Source organism: Cynoglossus semilaevis, chromosome 8 (assembly GCF_000523025.1).
Source record: "Cynoglossus semilaevis isolate Cse_v1.0 chromosome 8, Cse_v1.0, whole genome shotgun sequence".
Classification (NCBI taxonomy): domain Eukaryota; kingdom Metazoa; phylum Chordata; class Actinopteri; order Pleuronectiformes; family Cynoglossidae; genus Cynoglossus; species Cynoglossus semilaevis.
The window spans coordinates 23,943,262-23,958,134 of record NC_024314.1 but is presented as its reverse complement, the minus strand read 5'-3'; the positions used below and the strand labels follow the sequence as shown (position 1 = coordinate 23,958,134).

Genomic DNA, 14,873 nt, shown 5'->3' with positions numbered 1-14,873 from the left:
AACTAATTCAGCTGATCAGCATCTTATGGCTGCAACAAAGCTCTTTCTTTTTTTTCGCCAAAGAGCTAAGCTATTGTGAAACCTAAAGCTTTTGGTTTCTCCTGGGATCAAGTTTTAGAACTTCTTGAACTTAATTTCATCACAAAACAATATTACACAAAACTGCTTACAGTTACTGTAAGAACTTCCATTTCTAGCAAGAGTGCCCAGCTGCATTATTTTATCCAGGAGAAAGAGTGGGGGAAAAAACGGTACCAGGAGATTTTACAGTATACTGTAGCTTTTATACCGACAGCTCTGGGTCAGATCAAAGACTCTGAAATATTAAAACCTGAGCTGGCACCCTGATGAAGGAAAATCTTTAACCCACGAAGCCAAACAATTTAGGGCGGCTGCAATGTTTGGATTCCGTCAGCTGGATTGTCCAGATATGAATGATCGACAAAAGGAAATGATTGAAATCCAGTCATTTAGGAGAAATATTTATTATTAGTCCATTCCAAAGTCTGGCTGTAGGACCAATTGTGGCACTTCAATATCGTAATAGTGGCCAAGATGTATTTTTTGTTTTGAATTGTGGTTCTCTTTTGTAAAATTGATTTTTTTACTTAGTTTTAGTTTAGCTCATTTTTACTGTTTTGGGGAAAAGATACACTCTGATTCATTGTTAATTTTGAAAAAAAAAAATCAGAAATGGAGTAGCTTGAATTTGCCAGTAATATTGTTCAACTGCAAATCTGCCAACAATAGTTTAAACCACAGAGAGCGATATCACCTTTGATTATTTAGGAAATTGTCCTGCCCACTACTGTCTGTAGGTTGAAGCTACAGCTCTGCTATTGTACGACATAAGTAAATAAAAACGTGTGAGAAACTTGTCACTGACACAGTATTATGACAAAGCATTGACTTTTATTTTAAAACAAACCAAATGTTCCTCATGTGCATCGTCTCTGATCTTTCTCAGTTGTTGTTGTTGGACCAGATCGACACGACCAGAGTAACCAGACTGAAAACCAGCTACAGGCATCTGCAGGACACTCTGAAGTCGTAAGTGTCCCCGTTTGACCTCACTACACAAGTATATATTTGTGTTTGCAAGGATGCAGAAAGTAAAGTAAAGTACATTAGAGAAATAAATAGGGCGTCATCCGTCCAGAAGCCAGAGTGCAAGCAACAGAAGTGTCCTTGAAAATGTATTAAATGCTTTATCAGATTTAGTTATGCAGCTCCTATATACAGTTTAGGGGGAGGGGGAAAAAAAAAACGATGAAGCATCTGTGATATTACCCCCTGGCTCTTTAGGAGACAGTTTTACTATAGTGAAGCCAAAAAACAAGATAGTAATTTGAGCAAAAAGCTGGTTGCAGGTGTGAAGCTCAGGCAATATGATCTGAGATGCAGCCACTGCTGCTCAGTGTAATACTCCAGGTTAGCTGTCCAGGACTTGCCCCAAAGCACACTTCCCTTTAAGCTTCATTAAATTCATGAACAGTGACTCTCATAATCCCTGCCAAGACACATAAGAGGGAAGTGAAATTAACTTTCAACACCCACATTTTTAGTGAAGGTGATAGGGAGGGAAAACAGTGAATATTGTATTTAATTGGCTCCTTATTCCAGGTATATCTTGAAAATCACATAATCAACTGTGTCCACATGTCTTTTTTGCACCATTTGATGTACATTGTTAAAGACAATTCACACTAATATTTTACATTTTAAAGGAAATAGTAAAATAAAATTGTTAATGCCCTGAAAATGTAAGTTTTAAGGGCTGTCAAATGTATGCTTTAACTGGTATAATTATATTCTGAATTATTAATTAGTCTCTACTCTAGTAGAGTTTTTAATACATTTCGACATGTTGGGGCAGAAAGACCGTCCTACTTCCATCCACTTATTCAGTATCCTACTTCCATCCACTTCAGTACTTCAATTCAGTACTCGTTATTTGCACATGCTAGTCCTACTTCCATCCACTTATTCAGTACTCGTTATTTGCACATGCTAAAAAACACCATAGCTCTCCAGCCTAAGATAGACTGTTTCTGTTCTATAATTTTTAATCAAATATGGATTATTCACACATTAAAACAGGTGTGAGACACATGGATCCACCTGTGGTTATTTGCCTTTCTGTAACAGCAATATGCTGTAGGAATGTTGATTTATCTTGACTATTCATGGTTAATTGTGATTAAAGGTGAATAATCCACAGCTGCCCCTCTGATTAAACAGACTACAGACCTGGAGCCAGTGTAAATGTCACTCGGTATGTTGCGTTTGTTTTGCTCTAACCTCACTTTGAAATAACTGTTTGTTTCACAGTAGTCAGGACTGTGAGCTCCAGCGTTTGGAAGAGGCAAAAAGGTGTCGTGCTGAGCTGCAGAGAGTGCACGCTGAGCTGGAGAAAACAGAGGAGCAGAGCACCTCCGAGGAGCCTGAGAGTGAGGTCAAAGAACTGAGGCAACAGCTCCTTCAGGCATACAATGAACTGAAGACTGCCGAGAACACAGAGTACAAAACACAGCACCAGCTGAAGTGGTGAGCCCTCTGTGCACACACTCCACCAGGATGCGGCAGTAAAAACATGCAATCATTGCAATTGCTCATGCCAAAAATTAAATTTTGAGACACACATTCAACAACAACAACAAAAACATTCAACAGAGAATACTTTCTTTAAAAAAAAAAAGAAAAATCACATTTTGGTAAAAAGCTTAAATTCTAGGCTCTTTACACTTTCACGTACAAGCTTCTATACACTAAACAAGAAGAGGCTTAAAGTGGAATTACATTTCTTTTCACCTGAAAAAAGAAACAAGAAAACTTTTATCTGAATCTATTTTAAAAACATCAACGGCTTTTGAATTCACGAGCATAGAAAAGGCGTAACTACGCCTTCTAAGGGTGTTTTCATCTTTTATTCTTGAAGCTTCTGTTTGCTCACCTTGATTGCTGACCAGTCAAATGAGCTGTCATTGTTTGCTATACTATGTTAACAAATTCACCAAATGTCATAAATCTGTCAGTTTTGAGTGCTTAAATGTCCGAGTAAAACTAAAAATAGGTTTTTATAGTTCACTAATTCCTAAATTGTTCCCCTACCTGTGCCTTCTTTTCTCATATTTATGTCAAGGCTGGGGTGTGAACAGACAATTCTGAGTAATATTTTATGTCTAACTGTGGTAGTCATGCATCCTGTTGGGGTTTTAAATCTGTTTACTCCCTGCACTTCCATCATTTTCACGTCAGTCCTCTGCTTGTTTTTCTTCCTCTCTCCTTTTCCCTCTCCTCTCATCGCAACATTTTTCCTATTTTTCTGGTTTCCCCTTTAACTCACTCATCACAATCTCTCATCGCATCATTTTTCCTATTTTTCTGGAGCAGGTTTCCCCTTTAACTCACTCATCACAACTGTCCGTGCATCCAAAGGGTCAGACACACCCACCGAAAAGGAAAATAACATGTTCACCCGAACACACTATCGCACTCTCTCTCCCCACTCTGTATGCAAACTTGTCGGTTTCAGCGTCTGGTTACAGCTGGTTTTTGGACCATTGCTTAGTAACGTGGTAAAACATGTTTGTTTTTAACCACAGCTGCCAAAAAAATAGGCTGGAAAAGTAATGGCTGGAATTCAACACACTGAATAGTTAGTGTCACAAAGTTCGCCCCAGTTCTTCATTGCATTACGTAGACTGAGAAAGGGGAAAAAAAGGCTTTAAAAGTTAATGTGAGGAATAAAAAAAGATGAAGCAATAATGAAGTACAAAGGGTTTTTTAAAGTGTAAATGAGGTTTCTATGTGAAAATTAGTAGGGGTAAAGAAGTTATAATCAGAGCTGAAAGGTCCAAATTAAATTAAGTCTTTAATAGAATCATTTTGATTAATGCCTGGTTATCAGCTGAAAGATAAATCTTGGAGAGGGAAAAGTCAGGAAGCCTTCGTTGAACAGAGCTCGCACAGAAAAAAAACAAAAAACTTCACTGTTTTCTAAAGATATGATACTTCTACTGAATACGGTTATTAGTCACACACTAGAGTCATAGAGTTGTCGGCCCACTGATAATTGAAATATTAAATGAAAGCACTTTGAGGAGGATTCCCTCAGGATGCAGTAGTACGGAGTACTGTACGGAGTGAGACAGTGAGTGTTGGCAGCTTCTGGTGGTGAGCTCACATCTTTACACATCTGAAAGAAACACTATTTCTCTATCATCTCTAAATGGATTTGACCTTTATTACGTTTTATTGTTATTTGGGTTTTATTTATGTGGTAAACGCCTATCATAAGTTGCCTATCACCAATCAGCAATCTCATAATGGTGGATGAAGGTCTAAGAATCTCTAAGGAGGCAAACATTCTACCAGTTTCTTTTTTTTATTTCCACTTCTTTTGGCAAAAAAAGGGCAGATTTTAGTGCAAGAGAGGGAAACAATCATTTGGATTGTTAATAATAATGAATTCTAAATTCAGCAACCACAGTATGATTTATGGAGGTGCATCAGAAGCAATTGTCTACGGCAGCGTGTCCTAAAGTGGGGGGCAGGTCCCCACCATGGGGCGCAGAGCCATTGCATGAATGGTCCTGAAAGCTAAATAATTTCAAAAATGTGTCCCACTGTGAGTGAAGTGCACTTTTTTTTATATATTATCTATGGTCAATAAGATGATAAGTTTTGTAAGACTTATATATAATTTTAATCATGTAGCCAAAAGAATGTGAACGTTGCTTCAATATTATCAAAGTATTTTGTCAGTAAAACGCTGAAAGTCTTGTTATTGTCCCTTTGTCCTTTAAAAATCATTGAAATCATGATCAAGCCAATATGGTTTGTAGAATTAGAAAATGCACCACCATAACCCCCCCACCTCCCACCCCTCCCTCTCTGCCACATGTGCCAAGCAGATGCTCAGCCCTTAAACATGCCTTTTGAAATCTGTGTCCTTTATCCTGGGCCAGACAGACAGGGAGGAATTCAGCTCCTCACTCAGACTCTCACCTCAGCAGTTGTGCAGGTTTCTCCCGCTCTGTAAATATATCATATTTAATGTCTGATTTATATCAACTTGTCAGGGAGACCAATATTTACTCTGACAGAACTGCTGTGTGCAATTGTAAGGTTTTATTTCACGATGACAGAGCTGATTTGAAACTATTTCCATACAAACTCACTCAAGCTCCTCGGAGCGTATGCCACTGGGAAATAAGAAAATTCATAGAAATTAAGTTTCATATTCACACTTGAGCTGTGTTAAGCTGTTCTTTCATTCTGTCAGAGGTTTTATAGCACACACTGGTTCCCTGACACATGTTTCTGAAAATGACTGGGCTATGACTCTTGCTTTTGCTTTTTTTGTTGCAAGAAGGATTTAGTTTGAACAAAAATGTCTTTTTTTTTTCCTTGTATGTGTAAAATGTCAACACGCACATTTTCCTGTTGAATCTGTTAATCCTGTGTGTTACTTTTTACTTCTGTTGCTGCTATTTGAAGCTTAACTTTCTCACCTCCCCTCTCCCCCAACCTTCCCCTTCTTCTCACCTATCTCACCTCCCCTCACCTCACCTTTGCCATGCAGCCTCTGGGAGGAGAAGCTATATCTGGATAAAGAGACGGAGACTCAGTCCAAAGCTGCTGTAAGTTGCACCGTACAGCCGTGGGTTTCCGAAACATGTGGATTACTGCTGCATTGGCTGTCTTCTGATTTGGGCAGAATTGTTGGTTTCAGCCTCTAACTGGGCTTAACCCCCAAACCCTCCCCTCCCCATATAATGACTCACCGCAGGCTTACTCGGGGTGCAATAGAGCAACACGAGGCCAAAATGTTTCAATCCCTCCTTGTAATTCTGAAATAACATCCAAGCAGCCAAAGCCAGGGCAACAACAACCGTATGCCGATGATATTCTGGTATAAAAAGAACACATTTTTCACGGAGAAATTTTTAAAAGAAACCTTTTTTAAAAATGTACTATTCCACCTGATGCTGTGTGAATACCACACGGAGCTTCACTCAAACATGCTGCAGGCTGCATTAATACTGTATTGCTTTCATTATTCATTATTTTCCAACACTGGCCTGTGCAGGAAAATCTCCTGTAGCTGTTGACTCATCAGCACAAACAATTAGGAGTTTTAGGAGATTTTTTTTTTACACAACCTAATTAGACTGTGAGAGCACAAACAAAACACCCACAGGGCAGTAATTCACAAGTCACAAACGATACACTTTCAAGATTCACTGGCAGGTGCCAATTATTGTTGAACTAATGATTGCAAAAACAATTCATCAAGAAGGAGACGCAACTGTGTGTCTGTAAGTCGTAAACACTCATCTGTATAATTTAATGGTCATAAAACAAGAGACAGACTCAGCCAGGGCCGTCCAGAGTCGCAGTCACCTTAGTGGCGTCCACTGGAAGATTGATGCCCTTCATCAGGGCACCACGACAACAGGAGGCAGCAATATAAATTGAAGAAGGAAATTCTGATGTCAGTCAGTGTATTTATAAAACAGTAAAGTGCCTGGCCTGCCAGTTAAAATTGTTAATCTCATTCCTGAGCCAGTTTGCCTACTACTGTCTGAACCTTCAACCCCATTATCTTCTAATTTTGATCATATGAGAAGAAAATACTACCACTTAGTAGTATATACAGGCTTAAATATTCTTCCCTTTTGAAAAAAAAGAAAAAAAGAATTAGTAAATACTGGAAGAGGGCAGCATGTCTGCGAAACTTTAATTATCTATTAATTAATGACAAATGGGATTCATGTTTTAATCTTTCTATTTTAACAACAATTCGACCCTCGGCTCCTTTAAAGAAGTTCAGATCTGCAGCCAATTCCAACCATTCTTAGACAAAAGATGTATCTTTAGCTTTTTAAATTTTATTATTGAGACAATTTTCATCTGATGATATGGAACAGATGAATTCCAGCTGCTTCACTCCGAGTGAACGATAGCCCTTCACTGCCACTGTGTATATACATTATATTGGAACGTGAAGAATTCACTGCATCTTGGTTTCAGTAACAGTCTGTTCTCCACAGACTCCGTCCTTATCTCCTTGTCTTCAGCAGAAGTTTGGCCTCAGCAGGGGTGTGGTTACATTCTTCTGACACACAACTGGAACATTCATACTTTTCATTATTTAATGCTCTCAAGTGCTCCATTCGCGGCTTCTCCAATGAATATTCCTAATCTTTCTGCTGGAGGAAAACCATAAACGTTTTGTTCAAGTTAGACATTTCACTAGAATTGGGAACAGCTGCTACTGTCACTGCCGATCACTTAAATTTCCAGTTAAAAGTGAAATCGTTTCCACAACAGCAGATCTGCTTACTTCTGCAAAACATAAGCGTCAGTCAGACATGATATATGCACAGAGTGTTTAAAGTGACTTAATCTGCAAAACCAAAACCTGAGAGATGAGATCAGACATGTTTGGAATTAAAAAAAAAAAAAAGAATACATTTTTGTTTGATTGTTTCGGCCTGACTTGGATTAAGTTATCATCAACACTCATTGAAAAAAAATGTTGATTTGAGATCTGATGTTGTGCGGTTGTGGGTTCTGCAGGACCTGGAGAGTAGAAAACAAGCCCTGCAGAAAAGATCTGAAGATCTGAGGAAGGAGGTTTCACAGAGACAACTGGAAGTCAGGTATCTCATCACATGGGTCTCTTCATCTGAGTCATCCAGGTCTTTGGTTGTTTTCTTAGGATTCCTTCAGCTTTTATTTCTCAACTAAAAGTAAATCAGATCCAGTGACTTTTAGTCGATCTGTCCTCGTTGTTGTGACATGTTAAGAGCCTGTAACTGCACTGTTTTGGCTTCAAGGGTTCGTAACCTCAATTATTAACCGAGAGTTCATGAACTTTTTGGGCACATCTCGCTTTCGCTCTGCACAGAAGTCTCACAGATGACCTGAAGGCCTGTGAACACCAGATACAAAAGACACGGGAAGAGCTGGAGGACAAGAAGAAGACGATAGAGATCAAAGAGGTGCGTGTCCGGTGTCGTTTCTGTGTGAGAGAAACCTCAAGTTTCGGGTTACTTGAATCATCTACGTGTTTTCTGTTTCTGTGATAAGGCTGAGAAGGCACAGCTCATCAGTGTACCAGGCCAGATTTTAGCCAAGATCGAACGGAAGCGCTCACAAAAGGAGTAAGTAGGAGTCTTTTTCATCTTTGTAGGATGTGGTGGGAATACAATGAATAAACTTTGCTTTGAGATGAAAAAAAGTTTAAATCCCTCTTAAAGTTAAAAAGTCAGTACTTGAATAATACAAATCCATCTGTCGCTTTGCTTTAAATCACCACATTTCTCCATGCATCCCATTTACCAGACTGATAGGAACTGAAATGAAGGCTTCCTGAATCACACCATGGTATTTAGTTTTCCTATTAAACCAAGTGTGTGTGTGATAATTGTTTTCTCCGGGGTTCAGACCTTAATCTAACCAATTATGGAGCAGAAAAAACAATGTTAATGTTTTGGGGGGTTTTTTGGGAAAAAAAGCAACAATTTCCCCACATATCCTTCTACCCACACGCCCTCACGGTCCCGTCTCAACTGAAATCATGACAAATAGCCAGCATCTGAAGCAGAAATACAGTTGGAATACGGCGATATAACCAACGTATTCAAAATGAAAAGCATGTTTATTCATTTCATATCGAAGTGCATATGCAGTCAGAAACCCCAGAGCCACCAGAGAATGAAGTGAGTTCCATTCCCGGCATCACTGCAGCTTCTCTGTGTTTATACCAAATTAATATTTGGCTCCCATGCGCTGCAGTGGAGCCGTCGGTATGAGCTGTGCAAGCTTCAGTGTGACTCATGATTTGACATTCACAAAGCTGATTGGGACTGGAGGAGCTCCCCGAGTGTTAAAAGATGGATGCACACGCTGTTATTTCATGGGATATTCACACTGGTGGAGCTCTAATGGTGGCAGTGCAGCACATGCTGTTTCACGTCCTTCTAAAAAATGTGGTTTTCTGTCTCTCTGACACAACAAAACACCAGGGCGGCAATGAGGCAGATGGAGGAGTTAAAGGGCCAGATTTCAGAGATGGAGGAGCAGGTGAAGAAGGCGGAAGAGTTCAACCATTCCCTCAGGATGAAGAAGGAGGAGGTGATGCAGAGGCTGCAGGTTCTCCAGGCCCGACTAGAGGCTGGTCAGAAGGAGAGCAGACAGCTGCTGAAAGAGCAGGCGGTCAACAAGGAGGAGCAGGCGGAGATGTATGGAGCCAGGTACAAACACAACAAAACCTCAATAGTTTTAAATCAGGGGGGTCAAACTTACTTCAGTTCATCGGCCGCATAAAACCCAATTAGATGTCAAGTGGACCAGTACAATCATAACATAATTAACTATAAATAACAATAAATAAATCTAATGTTTCCCACCTTTATTTTCATGCAAAGAATTTCAAGTATATTATATATATATATATATATATTTATATATATTTAATGAAATATAATGTTCATTAAAAAAAATCCTGAAGAGTTTATGTAATTTTTTTATTTTCCAAATTCCTCACGTGGGCCAAATTGAATACCCTAGCGTGCCGGTTTTTGGTCCACGGGCCGTATGTTAGTCACCCCTGTTTTAGACAGAAATTGACTATTGGTTTGAATGTTGTGTTTTTAATGCCCCTTGCTGTGTTCTCCTTCACCAGAGGCATCCTGGAGCTGAAGCTGCAGAACATCATGTGCGACAGAAAGCATTTGTTTGAGAGACAATCCGTGCAGCTCAGGGAGAAGAATAGGTACAGTGGGGAATTTCATAAACCACACCACACATGTAAATGAGCCTGCTGGCACTGCATGTGGATGCATCGTTTGTACACGCAAAAATATACAGTAAATACACATTGTTCTGAGAGAGGGTGGAAAAAAAAAAGAAAGTTCTGGCTTTTGATCACCAGCTGCTGTCGCTCTCCTCTCATTATGTGATTCTATTTTTACGCTGTAGTTTAAAGAGCAAAAGTTCAGCACATTTCTTCAGGTGTGTGTTCTATATATACAGAGCCAGATTTTAAATGATGCAGCCTAGAGTGTCGGAGGCGTTAAGTGGTACATATTTAAAATGTGCCTGTGTGTTCTGGTCTCAGGCAGATGCAAACGCTCAAGAGAACGCAGCACGCATTGACCTTCGCCACCGAGCAGCTACAGCACACGCAGACCATCTACAGCGACCTTCAGGCTCAGGTGAGGTGTGACTGTGGAAACACTTTTCAGAGAATACAGAAGGAATGTGAGCCTGCAGGTTGAAGACTGACAAATTTGTTTTTAGATTTTGTTAAAATCTAAATGCTAAAATCTGCTGCGAAATGTTCAGACTTTACCAAATGTTTAATACTAAAAACCTAGGTTAATGATTCAATAAAAGCAGCATCTAAAATTCCAGTTTCTGATTAATCTTTTTTTTGATTTTATCTGAAATTCCAGTTTCTGATTAATCTTTTTTGGAAGTGGAAACTTAAAATAAATAGTTTGGCATAAAAAGGACATAATTTAAAAGTATAATTCATTGCAGTGCAAATACTTTTTTTTATTTCCTAAGTGAAAGCTTTTTAACAAATCATTAAAACATTACAGAATTATGCTTATTTTATTCCAATTAAAAATATCCTATAATTTCAATTGCTGTTGCTAGTAGCATAGAAAATTAGAATTACTGAAATTGAAGTAATTCTAATTGATTAGATTGCATTATTTCAGTGGAGCTTTGGCCCAGAGGCAAATTATTTCAGTGGTGTTTGGACCAGAGGCAATGTCTCTGTCATTGGTGTGGAACCTCAGGGTTCACCTCCTGGGCAGGATCGAATCCCGGTTAGGGCGGTTGGTACCTTCCAGGTAACCCGGTAACAGATAAGCGGATGAAAATGGATGGATGAATTATTTCAGTGGTGTTAGCCAACACTTAGCAATGTCTCAGAGCAGAAATAACCAGGCAGTCAAAAAATGACTGGACCACAATGACAATCAACCAAAGACTTGCTGATTGATGGCCTTAAACCTTAAAAAAAAATTAAAACAAAATAGTACAGAATGACAATAACAAGCTGTAAAGTTGAAAGAAATTAAAACAAAATAGGAAAGAATGACAATAACAAGCTGTAAAGTTGTCAGAATGACATAAGGCAACATTGAAAAAAGTAACAAGGTTGTTTGCTTTACTGTTGGCAGATCTTAGGAATATTTAGGATTTGCCCTTAAAAACGAACTAAATAAATAAATAAGTGAGAGTTAGTTTTCAAATATTTTAAGTGAAAAAACCTCCGTGCCACAAACAGGAACATCAAGTCATTAATCAGCATTAGACCAGTTGTATTTTTGGGTCGTATAGATTCCTGGTATTTTCCTCAAGTTCAGTTTTCAAAAAAAGAAAGAACGTGCAAAAAGGCTCATGGGAAACGAATGTCACAAGCAAATAACAGCTCGAAAGGAAATTTGTGACACATGAGGGAATCTTTGAATACTGGGAAACAAAGCAATTGTGCAACATTTAATCATAAATGTGTCGCTGACATTTACATCAAAAGAAAATACATTTTTAATCAAATGTAAAAAACTGTTAATTACGGCCTCATTTCTTTGCTGACTGTTTTTGAAGTGTGTGGCGTTGGACCTAGAAATACTGCATCCCACATGTAGCTGGAATGAAACTTGTGGAACATTCCTTATATGAAGTGGGGTTTTTTTTTTTATTTTTATTTTATGAAGGCCGTTGATGCAGTTTTTCTTCTTCCACGGATGAGTGATCTTTAAATGTGGAGCCGTGCAGCTCATACAAGTGAACATGAAGCATGGCAGCCCTGCAGAGAGGTGCATCGCCTGAAGGCATTCATTTTTTATAAGCTTCACTGAACACTCTTGCAGCCGCTCGGTCTGAGGGCCATCAGAGTGGCCTGAGGGAAACTCTGATATATAGTATTAATTATTTTTCAGCCCGTGTTTAATGTGGGATTGAATATGCACTGAATGTATTTATGATGCTGTTTGGTAACCTTTTGTTCCCAGGCCTCATCGTCCCTTCATCTTTAACATGTAGAGTCAATGGGCCTGAGAATTTTTTATTTTTTTTTTACTAACTACATCATGTGCGAGAAGTCGAGAAAAACAAGTTTTGATGTTTCCTTTTCAACTTTACAAATTCCCAGCTGGAGGCCGTGGCCAAAAGTGAGGACAGTATTCAACAGAAGATGGAGCTTCAAAAAGAAGTGGATGTTCTTAGAGTGGGCTTTGAAAAACAGGTGGGCAAAAAAAGAAATCACAAGTGTCCTGTAGTTTGATATATTTATGTAAATAACACCTAAAATTGTCGAACATTACGTTGTCGACACACTGTTATACTCGATACATTTGTGACAAGAAACAACATTTTTCTCCTCAGGCAATTTTCTCTGTTTTGCATTTCTCCGAACATTGTCTTGAGGGAAAACAGCTGCCCTTTGCACAAAAAAAAAATCATCTCAGCTTATTTCCTTTATCTGTTCTCCTTTTATCAGAAGCATGTCTCCTGTGAGAAGCCCTTCAATTTATTCAAATATGAGCATCATAGTGTTTTTTTGTTATTATTCCCAACCAGCTGCTGGTGGCAGAGAAAGAGAGCCGGAGAAGGCAGCAGTACGGGACGATCCAGGAGCTGCTGGGGGAGTCCAACCAGCTCAGAGAAGAGCTGCACAACCTCCGCTGCCTCACCAAGATCAAGGCCGAAGAGCGGGGGCAGAAGCACCGCGACCTGCTTAGAGCTGAGGTACAAAGGTCGGATATTCTCCCGACCGGATAACGTACCCCTTATTTAAAATGTTGGAGATTATTGACAGGTTTTCAAGCACACTGGTCAAACGGCCCCAGCCTTTTTTTATGCAAAACTGATATTTAAAATTGTCCTTTCGCTGTATACCTGCCCCAAAGCTTTGAGTTGCTGCCAGGTGTAGATCGGCCCAACAGATTATTTCGAGTAGTTAAACAGGTGTACTTATTGAAGGGGGCAGCGAGGTGGGTCGCACATAATCACCAAAAATTAAAAATAAATTCCCCTGAAATGTATGAACTCTGTTGGGTTAGACGTGAAATACTGATGGTTTAATTTCAGCTCTGCTAAAATATTATGACATTCATTGAAAATTCATGGCAAATATTTGATTTTCACTGGTCTGATCGTTATGGACTGAGAGTAAGCAGCGAGAAACTAAATCAGAATATTGATCACTGTTGGAAAATATATATTTTTTTAAAAACAGGATTAATGGGTAGTATTTATTCCCTCTTCTGCAATATTAAAAAAAATATCACGGATGAGTTTGACTGATGTCTGATATTTATGAGCCTCAGACACACACACTCAGAGAAACATTAATACACAGAAGTGATAAATCTGTGGTTTGACTCCTGCAACTTCTCCTACAGCAACTGCAGCAGTTTATCCACAACGAAGTGCGAGAGAAGCACCTGATCATCACAGACCAGAACAAGCTGAATGCTATGCTGCAGAACAGGTGTCACCACTGTTTTTTTGTTTTCCTTGGTGTATTTCCGATGTTGAAGCCTGATGCAGTACAGTGGAGTCAGATTTCCCCCACGTTTTCTCTTCCCTCCGATGTAGTGTATTGATGTAACCAGTTCTTGGGCCGATAATTGATTCTGTTCTTGTTGTTTTTGGCTCCGCTGATGGGTGTAACAGCTGGGATCACAATTAATTTCAGACATCTGCACATTTGTCGGGGTATCAAACCATGACTTACTAATTGGTCATACTCCAGTGTTCTCGATAATGTGCATGGCACCGCATATTGTTGTACAAAAGCAGACGCCTGACGTACCACGTTTGACTGGGAGACAACAGATTACAACATGTCTGGTGTTGCAGTTGTTAATCAGTCGAAAATTAGAGTGGGTCAGAAGCTTTTAATTGTCCATATTGGACACTTTCACTGTACATTCTTTCATTTTCCATGGTCATTCAGGGATCAATCTAGGTGCCAATGGATGCAAGTACTAGTAATTACCCGAAACCTAGGATGTAAAGACTTGGACTTAAACTGGGGATCTGCAGATAATTGGCAAATTGAGATTTTTATTAATAAAAGTTGTAGCCATGGTATAGTTAGTACAAAATGTACATAAAAAATATATAGAAAATTTGAACTACATGAAGGAAAATACTTTGGTTTTAATCATGTTCTCTTCCTCGCAGACTAATAAAATACTCCAAACTATGTGACATGATCACGGAGGAGAAGACGAAGTACGTGAGGCTGAAGCAGATCGCCTCACAGACCATCACAGAGTTAATGGAGCAGCTGAAGGTCCTTGAAAACGAGACGGAGATCCAGCGCTCTATAGTCGTTAACAAGGACAGGTGTGTGCATGTGTGTCAAGTTGAGTGTGCGAAATAACGAACAAACAATCTCCCGTTGTTGAACATAGTTTGACCTTGCCCCACAAATGCAATACAGATCAACAACAAATCAACACATCCTGACTCAACAATGCCAACGTTCTACTGAATGTAATGATTGTTGACTATTTACAGTTTCCTACATTTTTTTGGCTCAAAGTTCGCATTTACCATGTTTACTACTTTTTGCTTTGTTTGCACTTCATTAATTGTTGACATATTGTGTACATACTGTCTTAATTAGGGATGTCCAATATTTACTTTTTGACAATGTCCAATATGCGGATATTGTCCACATACCTAACTTCCGATTCCGATATCAACCGATACCGATATAGGCCTGGTAGTATTTATTAATTATCTGTACAAACCACCATATGAGTATGAGATTGATTAAATGAGCTGCAATGCTGCCATCTAGTGACTTTCACTTTAATATAGCCGTT

At 39.1% G+C, this 14,873-nt stretch overlaps 1 protein-coding gene across 3 annotated transcripts in view; it reads left to right on the top strand.

The window, feature by feature from the left end:
- Positions 1–14,873, top strand: part of ccdc146 (coiled-coil domain containing 146) — a 49,871-nt gene that overhangs the window by 16,151 nt on the left and 18,847 nt on the right. For 2 of the 3 annotated variants that reach the window (XM_025057430.1, XM_008315782.3), the window contains exons 3-15: positions 968–1,050; positions 2,332–2,547; positions 5,588–5,645; positions 7,588–7,670; positions 7,919–8,012; positions 8,101–8,174; positions 9,039–9,266; positions 9,698–9,787; positions 10,133–10,229; positions 12,185–12,277; positions 12,613–12,780; positions 13,437–13,525; positions 14,224–14,388. In XM_025057430.1, coding sequence (XP_024913198.1) covers positions 968–1,050; positions 2,332–2,547; positions 5,588–5,645; positions 7,588–7,670; positions 7,919–8,012; positions 8,101–8,174; positions 9,039–9,266; positions 9,698–9,787; positions 10,133–10,229; positions 12,185–12,277; positions 12,613–12,780; positions 13,437–13,525; positions 14,224–14,388 — 1,538 coding nt within the window. The remainder of the gene's footprint in view (positions 1–967; positions 1,051–2,331; positions 2,548–5,587; positions 5,646–7,587; positions 7,671–7,918; positions 8,013–8,100; positions 8,175–9,038; positions 9,267–9,697; positions 9,788–10,132; positions 10,230–12,184; positions 12,278–12,612; positions 12,781–13,436; positions 13,526–14,223; positions 14,389–14,873) is intronic. The other variant, XM_025057431.1, reaches the window with a different exon arrangement.